The sequence below is a fragment of the Limulus polyphemus genome, unplaced genomic scaffold, assembly GCF_000517525.1.
Source record: "Limulus polyphemus unplaced genomic scaffold, Limulus_polyphemus-2.1.2 Scaffold2144, whole genome shotgun sequence".
Classification (NCBI taxonomy): Eukaryota; Metazoa; Arthropoda; class Merostomata; order Xiphosura; family Limulidae; genus Limulus; species Limulus polyphemus.
In genome coordinates this window covers 174608-185692 of record NW_013667754.1, presented here as the reverse complement: position 1 = coordinate 185692, position 11085 = coordinate 174608, and the positions used below count along the sequence as shown (strand labels likewise).

At 36.6% G+C, this 11085-nt stretch overlaps 1 protein-coding gene across 1 annotated transcript in view; it reads left to right on the top strand.

Moving 5' to 3' along the window:
* The window catches only part of LOC106466082 (guanine nucleotide-binding protein G(q) subunit alpha), a 52050-nt gene that overhangs the window by 14287 nt on the left and 26678 nt on the right, over positions 1-11085 (top strand). The window contains exons 4-5 of the mRNA XM_013926326.2: positions 8385-8513; positions 9043-9172. Of these exons, the coding sequence (XP_013781780.1) occupies positions 8385-8513; positions 9043-9172 (259 nt within the window). The remainder of the gene's footprint in view (positions 1-8384; positions 8514-9042; positions 9173-11085) is intronic.

The window sequence follows — 11085 nt, the reverse complement described above, 5'->3', positions numbered from 1 at the left end:
GATCAACGAACTCCACGAAGCGAAAGGATGATCTACTAGATATTAATTAAATTATAAATATATCAATTTTGGGAATATGACTGAAACATTTCATTTTTTTTCTGAAAAGGTGGTGTCTATTTACTTGTGACCACGCTGTGTAATTGTAATATTTGTTTCCTAATGTTGAATAAACTGGTTTTCTTAAATTAAATAAAAAAAATTTATCTTTTGTTACTTTGTTACGTTTACCAAAGTTTCTGCTGTAACAGCTAACCCTAGCAGATTGGAAATTTTGCTGATATGCTTTTCGGGGCAAAAATTAGTGCTATTAAGAATGTAATTGGGTAAACTTTTAATTTACAAAGAAATTTGGTAACTATTTTTATAAACATTAAAATAACTCATAATGTTTCATTTTTTTTTTGCTTTCCGAGTATCTCTCCACGCTTGTTTAAGAATTTAATGCGTAAATGATACAAAAGCAAGCATGCATGCAAAATTATTTTTAATTACAATACGTACATGTTTACGCTTTGTGCTTTTAAAAAAATCAAATCAAATCAACATTATATTTTACAGAAAGACTCATAACTTAGCGGAAAAAAAATTGATTTTGAACCTTCGATTCAACAGCACGAAATCTCTGACAGGAACAAAATATTTGTTTTCTTTCTGTAATCAAGTAGATGTCGCTGCAATCGGAACAAGTTTTTCGTGGAAGAATGCTTTCTTTAGTGGAATCTTAGCACTGAAAAAATCATATTACAGATCAAGCAGTTAAGCTCGAGCATGAACTGGTAATGGCACGTGTCACCTTTTTTGCAAGTCTCAGTGGCCAAGTAGCGTTCACTTAAGTCGCCTTCGTTGAATCCCTGCGGTAACACAATGGGGGATGTCGAGCCGTTCGCACTGCGGTCCTATTAATCTTAATAATGTTTGTTCTCCAGTTGCTAGGTTACCGGTGTAAACTGTGAGCAGCGAACAAATGTATCTGTGCACGGGCGACACGCTGTTCGTTGAGAACTGAAGCTTGGAGTCGACGAGTGTTATACAATCCAATTTTGCCCAGTGAATAATGGAAATCGATACAATAGGCTAGTTCATTTAAACTGTGTTCGTTCTTGTTGCGAGTTAATGGACACCGCAATTCCTGGCAGTGATGAGCGACAACAAATTACCACTAATCAGAATACATAAACCTTCATCTTAAGTCGCTACTAGCTCTAGCAATAGTAGAATACTTATATAAAAAAAAATCACAGTAATATTTACTACTTAAGTTCAGGCTGCTATGTGTTAAAGCTTTCCAAACCTATTTCAATATACAACCTCTCTATATGATCGGTGGTTAATTTCACTTAAATGTATTTTCATTGTTCATGAGAGTTCAAACACATGCGACTAGTTGTACCTTGTTGATACATAACATATATTTCTCTTTGCCAACACAAGATGGAGACAATTTTAGCACAGATAAATGTATGTTTTAGCGCAAAGCTACACAATAAGATATCTGCACTCTGCCCCTCGTAGGGAGTCGATCCCCGGATTAGCATTGTAAGTTCGTACACTTACCGCTGACACATTGGGGCACGGGTTAAGTCGTCCCCCGGTGGGACAGCGTTAACTATACAAACTTACAACGCTAAAATCTGGGTTCAATTCCTACTTTGAAGAATTTGGCTTTTTTAACCCTAGTGTGGAAAATACCTGCTCCTAATAAAACAGAATACGAGCATAGCACACATTAAACTACGGTTTTAGAATAGTGGGGGACTATTTTTTTTTATCAAATCGTAGCATAAATGAACCTGATAACCTTATATTTGTGATATGTTGATTGTACGAATATAAATGCGTTCATTACTGGGACGATAGACTTGCATCTTCAGCGGTCTTTCTTTAATACACACATTGTGACTGAATTGTATTAAACCATCTGCTGAATTCGTTTTAGTTAAAGGAGCCCTTAGCCATGTTTAAATTTTATAGATACATAAAAATGTACACGATATTACAATCCAATAAAAAACCTTAATCAGTATTTTTTTATCTCTACACAACGTGTGTAATTTTGTAACAACTTTTTAACCATATTCATACACACACGTTATATATATATATATATATACACAGCGTGGTCACAAGTAAATAGACACCACCTTTTCAGAAAAATTAAATTTTTCAGTCATATTCACATGAATTGATATATTTATAATTTAATTAATATCTAGTGGATCTTCCTTTTGCTTCGTGGAGTTCGTTGATCCTTTGGGGCATCGTGAGAATCATCTCCTCAATTTTAGATTGTGGGATTTTCTCCCACTCTTGCTGTCCTCACCAATTTGACGATGAAAAGGGACCCTTACTAGTTACCTCTATGACTCGTTTGCCCTCTTCTGGCCTTGCCTTGGTGTCGTGATTGGTCTGTGGCTGGGACTTATTGAATTGAGATGCCAAGTTGGAGGGTATTCTTCAACTTCACACCAGGTCTTTGGATGACCAAGTTTGATGTTACAGACACCTACCTTCACATCCCCATAGCAGAGTCTTCTCATCAATTTCTACATTTTGTGCACAAGGACCAGGTGTTGCAGTTCCGTGCTCTCCCATTTGGACTTGATTCAGCACCATATGTTTTTGGCTGAGTAGTACGGCCTTTGAGCAGAATCTCCATTTTCTGGGTCTGTGCACACATCACTATTTGGAAAATGGACTTCTTTTGGTGCCACCATTTCATGTTGCTGAACTACATCCACAGATCTAATTTCCACAGCCAGAAGGGCAGGTTTCATTATCAGGTTAGAAAAATCCACTCTCTCACCAACTCAATACATAGTCCATCTTGGGGTGTTTTTCAACACTCATTTGAGTCAAGCTCAACCATCTCTTCTCAGACTTCACACTATGAAAGGGATTATCAAGCATTTGCTTACATCACCTTCTCCCACTGTGTGGATGGTTCTGTCTGTTTTGGGGATTTGGGCTTCCCTAGAATTCCTCGTGCCATTGGATCAGGCCCATATGTGATCCCTTCAGTGGTCACTTTGCAACCAGTGGCTCATGCATACCAATCCTTTGGATCAAACAGTACCTTGGCTCAAGAATGCTTTGTAGATCTCAAGTAGTAGCTTGACTGGAACAAAAAAATATTGAGGTCCAGATACCACCTCCATGTCCAGAAATCCATCTCTTCACGGATTGGGTGCTTTTCTTCTGGGGCAGGAATTCCAGGATATTTGGACTGGTTACAAATCTATTCTGCATATCAACATTCTCAAAGTTTTTGCAGTACATCAAACATTGATTCCAGGCCTTCCTCTCTTGCATGACAATATTGTCATGATCCATTCGGACAACTCCATGGTAGTTTCATATCTTTCTTGTATGGGAGGTACTCATTCTCGAGATCTTGGTTTTTGGGTTTGGATCTTCTTTTTTTCAGCTCATTCCCACGACATCCATCTTTTGGCCTGTCATGTGCCAGGGGTTATGAATTTGATAGCAGATCATCTTTCTCGACCCCATCAGATTCTTCCAACAGATTGGATGTTCCATCGGGAGGTCTTTCAATGGATTTGTTCTCAGTTCTGGTCTCCAGTTCCACATCCACAAGCTCTGACGATAGATGCTTTCCCTCAGGACTGGACGGGATTACATTTGTATACCTTTCCTCGTGTTCGTCTCTTATCCAGAGTCTTGTCTATGATTCGTTCCACCCTATGTTGGGTTCTCTTGACAGCATCCTTTTGGCTTGCTGAAACATGGATTCCTCTTCTTCGGTTGCTCCAGGAATGTCCACCACTACCTACATCTTTGCTTGTCCTTGTTGAGACAACCTTGGTCCAACATTCAATACCCGAACGTTCGACTCCAGCTTCATGCATGGAAGTTATGCGATCCTTTGCCCGACATAGGGGTTTAACTTCTAAAGTTTCTGTTTATTTGACTAAAATCCTCCACTGACTTACTATGGCAATCTATGAATGGAAATTGACTACATTTTGTCAGTGGTGTCTTCAGTAAGCCTTCAACCCACTTCATCTAACAGTCTCCATAGTTTCATGTTTTTTGAGTGGATTTTTGAGAGAGGTTTAGATTCTTCTACCTTGCATTATTTACAGCATCTTTAGCTGCTCCCTTTTGCTATTCTACATATAGGATGGTTTTTGACTCTCTTGTGTTATCTCATCTTAAGATCCTTTCATATTCTTTGACCTAAATGACCTTTTCAATTGCCTGATTGGGACTTTAGAGTTGTTTTACATGCATTTTCATTTTATACCTTCAATCCAATGGCCTCCTGTTTGTTGTATCACCTTTCCCTTAAGGTATCTTTTATTGTTGTTAGTTTCCAGACACTGCTGTTCTGATTTATGTGCCATCCTTGTTCAGCAGACTCTCTTTCATTCCACCTATGTTTTCCTCTATCCAGACAGATCCTTTTTACCAAACATTCTTGCTGCTGGAGAAGGGAATAAATCCTTTTCTCCTATTCATTTGCCAGGCTTTTCTCATCTTTACAATCAGTCAGACCTGGATCATTTGTTGTGTCCAGTCAGAGCACTTCAATGTTTTGTGACTGTTCAGGGGCCCTAGAAACTGGCTTTTTATTCATTGGGATCCTGCGGTGTCCCGGGATTTATCACCCATTACATTACCCAGGGAGCTTAGGAAGTTGATTCCTATAGCCTATTTGGGGTTATCTGTTGAACATCGAAATATGCTCCATGTCACTTCTCACCAGATTTGGCATCTATCAATGTTGTTGGCTGCTCATCTGAACAGTTCTCTGGGGGATATTTTGCGGGCCAGTATGTCGACTTCTCCCAACACTTTCCTATCTCATTACCTTCATGATCTAGCAGTCTCCTCTTCCATGGGATTTTGCCTTCCTCCCTGTGGTTGTGTTGACTGTCTCTGCTAGATTTTAACAAGGAGGTGTGTCACTTTTTTACCTGATTAACAGTTTCTTTCTTTTTTCTTCTAGTGTCCCTCTTTATTTCCTTTGGATCCCACTCAGTAGCGAGTGTTGCCCAGTCAGGTGTGCTTGTGATTTTCAATTCCACACTGGCATCCTTTATTTCGGTTCATGATTGTAACAGGCTCTGTTGAGATGAGGTGTTTCATAAGACCATATAGATGCAATTCTGGATGGTAGTTATATCTCACAATACAAATCCAATGGACTGCTACTCATGGACTGTCAGGAGTAAAGCTAAAGGGGATTTTTCCAGTCCATGCTGATCTTAGAGTTGAATCAGCCAAGATCGGTTTGCATTTGAAACTTTGGGAATGTGGTTCACCACTGCACTCGTCCCCTAATTTTACTAGCAGAGCTAGGGAGTCCTTACCACACCCAGTTCCCAGTCACTGGGGTGGTGGACAGAATATTTTCCTTCAGAGTGTTAAGTTTCTACACTCTCTGAGAAGAGGGTGAAGATGGGGACCCTCCTACCCGGGTCCCTGGAAGTTTTTCCCAGATGTCGGTAGGAGCAGGACCAACCTACACAGGAGCCTACTCATAAAATCAGTCCAGATTTGACACTTATCTATCTGGTAGGGGTGTGCTTGAACCCTCTTATGAACACTGTTGGGTCTTAGTTTGTTCATAAATAGGGTCCACTATCTCCTCGTAAATCCGAACACGAAGAGGTCCCATCTTAGAGCCATGGTGGAACAGTGTTCCATGTCCTCTCCATAATTCCATAGGTAAGTGGAATCCTCTTTGTCCACTTGATTCGGGAGTGAATATGACTGTTCGTAAATCCTGACCAGATGGGTTCTGGACCTTGGGTGGAGTATGGCATATATGATCCTGTCAATCCATGCCTGGGATGCTGCCTTTTGGACTTCTTCAGGTTGATCAGAAGGATTGTCCACATTGGGGTTACTTTCTTTCTTTCATAAGTCCGGTAGTTCGAAACATATCATTCCGTGGCTACTGGTGGGGATCCTATTTACAAAGATTTGTCTATATTTGTGGTCCCACTGCCCTGGCCACCAACATGAGATATAGGTACCATGACCCCTTAAATCCAGCCCCGAGTCTTGGAACCTCGTCTGCGTGGTTGGGGCTGGCCCATCATACTTACTTGTGTAATATTCCACCCTTTCACTTTTCTGTAGTTCTGGGTGATGAGCATGCCTATTCTGATGTAGTGCAGTTTTCCCCGCTTGGATTCAACTTCTCGTGGTACACATTTGTTCTGTGCGGATGCTTTCTATATGACCTATGCCCTCACTGGCCCCTCCACTTTCTCAATGTGGGATTCTAGCTATAAGTGTCAGTGGAGGAATGTATATTTTGGAAGTTATCGTTTTCCTAATCCGAAAATGTATTTCCAAACATATTTACCTCTGCTGACACTCTCCTTCCCTTCCTCTCCACTAAGAAGCGGTGTTTTGTGACCGGGATGGGTAAATTTTGAAAAAGTAATTATATTGTCTGCATATAGTGCTTATATACAGTACCTGCATAGAGGGCATGTGAGGGCCGGTGTAAAGTTTTGAAAATTAGAATTTGCCAAGGGCAGTCGATTGGGGTATAAAAGACAGGGGCAAAAGATTACAATGTATAGATGGTAAAGATGAAGATCGAGAAATAGCTATAAATGTCAGCAAAGGTAAGTATATTTGGAAATATATTTTCTGATTAGGAAAATAACTACCAATCTTAACAAAAATTAGGGTTAATTTTTATTGACACTTTAAGTTGTTAACCATGAACAAGTATAAGACCAACATATAAGTATTAAATTTCTTGTTTTTTATGCATATTTTCTATATATTGTAACAAAAATAAAAGATTTGAAAGTTGTTGGATTAAATAAAAAAATATAATTTAAAATAACTAAAAAATAGTTAACTTCTCCATGAAGTATGCACACAAGAAGTTTATGCATTACGTAATTCAGTACTGTAACTTGAGCAATGCAGTTACTTTTTTAGCAGGTTTAGAGTTTAGGCACAGTTCAAAGAGCAATAAAACAAAATTGAATAAAAAATAAATGTAAACTGTTACAAGCCTGAGGCTGTTTGAAATAGATAATTGAATTTTTCTATTAAAATATGCAGTCATTGTAGAAAGAAAAAAGGGTAATTTAGATTTATTTTGTATTTTCTCTGGTGGTTACAAGGTTGGTCAAATGAACTGAGCCTGTAAAGTGTTAGGATAGCAAAAGTAACAGATAAAATACAAAGTTTTACTAAAAAAAATTTTGATATTCATTTAGAAAGTTCTAAAGTGTTATTCAAATCAAATTTGAAAACTGTAAGATGAAAAGGTATTATTTTAACATTAGCATAAAAATCAACTTGCACTCAGACTACTAAGCGTCTAGCTTAATCTCTGAATCCATAAATTTGCAGACAAATCTTTAGTAAAAAATTTAATTTTTGTGTACAAAATACTATAATCTGTGTGGGCAGCCCATTAGCCAATAGCCATGTGTGGCAATTTTGCAAAAATATGTGGCCAACTCGTAGAATCATCGTTAGTGTGTTTTTTAGTGGTCAGAGAAAAAGAATGCCAAATCTCTCATTGAAATTTCATGCTTTTGTAATTTTGAAAATGTATTTTTTGTACTTTTGAATTGTGTTTATAATTGACCTTGACTGTCATTAGAATCCTGAAATAAATTTATTTAGCAAAAAGTTTCTGTTTTATGAATAGTGTGGCCATTTCTGTGATTGACTGGCCACATCCATGGCCAGGATAAAAATTTGGTTGCCTACCCATGCTTTATAATATTTACTAAAAGCTTCTCAAATATTGTGAAGATACTATTAAAAGGTATAGTATGAGTAGTATCATGGTTTTATAGTGGTTACAAGGATAGTCAAGCCCATATAAAGAGAGTGGATTAATATAAACAGTAAAGCTCCAGTGGTTCTTTGTGCACTGACGATGGGACACTTGATGTGGTGTGATGCATCACGTATCACCATTCTGCTTAGATAAGTTATTGATTGCTTTTATGGTTCCTTTGGTTAAAGCTGTTGGCACAGGTGCCAAAAAGGGTGTTTGTTCTGGTATGATCTGAGGTGAGAATTATCAAATAATGCTCTTTCTGTGGCTGGCTATTAAATTTTGATCAGGCTCATCCCCACAATGTATCTTAAAAGGTAATATCTCTAAATTAGGACAATAAAACCACCATTTATTTTTTTAGTATCATTAACAAATGGATCACTGAGAAACATGTCACAAGCTTCAGTGATTTTCCCATAAGAAGTATAAAATTATATTGCAGATTAGTTACGAATTTCAAAAATATTTTAAGCACCAGGTAATAACAGACATTTTAATATCATTAATTTTACTTATCTTGTCTATGACTTTCTTTAGATCCTTATTCTGGATAAAATTGTAAACTTCATTTTGAAATACCATGTTACAGTTATCTCAGTGACATAGACAGAATAGCAACGTCAGATTATCTTCCTACCCAACAAGACATTCTTAGGGTCCGAGTCCCTACAACAGGCATTATTGAATATCCTTTTGATCTTGACTCCATTATCTTCAGGTTAGTGAAGATCATTTAGTCACATTATAATATATATTTAAGAACATAGGTCAGAATATTTAATATTAATTTTTATATCTTTGTGCTTTGCCATAGTTATTTGTCTGTATATATTCATTTTTTGAAATACCTTAGTGTTTTTGAATTGTTATGGTAGTTGTATTAAGCTTCTTGTTCCTTAGCTTAAAAACATAGTCCATTTTAATTTTAGCAAACCTTAATGTAATTGGGTTGTTAAAACAAAATAAACAACAAAGCATGGAACTAATCCAAAATGGAGTATGTCAAAAAAATTGCCATAAGCTCCAAATGTAGGCTTCATTTTTAAGCTGAGAAAAAAAAAATCAATTACAACAATGATGTGTGCTTCTTGTGCCTCCTTTTTCTACCATAAATTCTAAAAAAATGTACAGACAGTAAATATTTTGTTGAATTTTCTTTGGAAAAGTTGTATTTTTGGAATAGGTAAAATTCATTTTCTAAATAAGTCATAGTTTTATTATGATATTTGTTTATGCTCTTTTATTAGAATGGTTGATGTTGGTGGTCAAAGATCTGAAAGAAGAAAGTGGATCCATTGTTTTGAAAATGTCACCTCTATTATCTTTCTTGTCGCCTTAAGTGAATATGATCAGATTCTTTTCGAGTCTGATAACGAGGTAAGTTTGAAGGATACAAAGTGTTTTTTTTTTCTCAAGCGTGTTTAATTAGGAAGTGCTACCTATAAGGTTTTATGAAGCTCAAAAGCCTGAAATGAAAGAAAGTAATGCTTATTATTTTTACATTGGCAAAAATTGCTTTGGAAAGATATCCAGTGATGTTAATAGAACTTGTATTTTCCTTTTTACAACTATGGAATGAAAGAACATTGTAAGGTAGGATCTCAAAGACAGGTTGTTATTTAAAAGATATTAGATAACATCAAGGAACAATTCTTCTTATATTACAACTAGTTAAGTATTAGGCTGTCAAGAAATTAATGTAGCATTTTGGAACACTTTCATTAACCACCCCCCAAAAACGTACATAACGTATAATAGTTAAACGAACTGCCTAAATGTCACGTTAGTGTAGCCTATATACAGTGTCGTAGCCAGGATGCACACATTGAGGCCGCAATGACAAAGATATATAAAATCCCCTGGGCAACACCGGGTATCTCAGCTAGTAAGTAATAAGACCGATTCCTAAACTATTGTATAGAATTTACTAAATAGTGCATGCTAACAATTAAAGTAACATTTCCTCACCTATGAAGAACAAAATGGATGCTTTGGATAGAATCTTTCCATCAATAATAATGCCTCAAACACTGTAAATCTAGCATAAACAAGAATGAGAGAGTGGTTTCATTTATGTGTCTTCTTATCTTCACTGTTCAATAAGTGCATACAGTTCCCTTCTTGCACAATAATTCACTTCTGACACGAATAATTTAGTTTATTCAACTATGCTCATGTTTTGTGTAAGAAGCAACACGTTTGTCTAATATTCAGTTATATTTTTTATTTTATTAATAAACGAACAATTAATGTTGCATTGATCGATAACAATTTATTTGAAATCTGATGAATCCGAATAATCCACGTCAGCGGTATGCAGCCGTTGATGCGATAAAAAAACACAAAAGCATAAGTACAAATAAATTTTATTTTATAAATATTGATTTACAGCAACTATTTCTTCAGTTACCTAATATTTTTATACATGAGTACATTGGAATTATTTAAGTTGAAAAAAAAGTAAAAAGAGGCATTTTATTTTTAGAGGCTGCATTTTCGTGGCTATAGCACTGCATATATAATGTGTAAAGTTTAGTATACTCTGATCCCTTAGTGATGGCACACGATGAAACACACATTTGGCATGTAATGCTGTCTGAATACAAGAAGGAAAACAGAAACTTCTTTGATATTCCTGTAGCCATAAAGAATATCAAAGAAGTTTATGGAAATGTTTTGAACGTTTGTAAGTGTCAACGATGGTTCAGCAAATTTTGTTCAGGTGACTTTAGTCTTAAAAATTGTAATAGCAAGGGTCGACATGTTGGAATTGATATTGATGCTCTGAAGACGTTTGTTGAGTTTAACCCAAGGCAAGACACTTGTAAATGGCCCTGAAATTGCATGTCTCTCATGAAACAATACGTACACATCTAAGAACTATGGGAAAACTCCATAAAGAAGGTATTTGGGTGCATCACGAACCCTCCGATGATCATCGTTTCCAACGTGTGAACGTTGGTTCGTCTCTTCTGGCATATAATGCACATGAACCATTTTTGGACAGAATTGTCACCGGTGATGAAAAATGGATTCTCTATGCAAATATTAAATGCCAAAAACAATGGCTCAGTCCTAGACGAAAACCACTTCTGACACCAAAACCTGGACTCCATCCACAAAAAGTGATGCTTTGCATTTGGTGGGACATCAAAGGAGTAATTCATTTCAAACTACTCAATCTACAGCAAAATGTCATTGCAGAGATCTATAGTCAGCAACTGGAATGTTTAAATCAAGCTCTTCATCAGAAATGCTCTTCACTCGTCAATCCGAAAGATGCTCTTCTT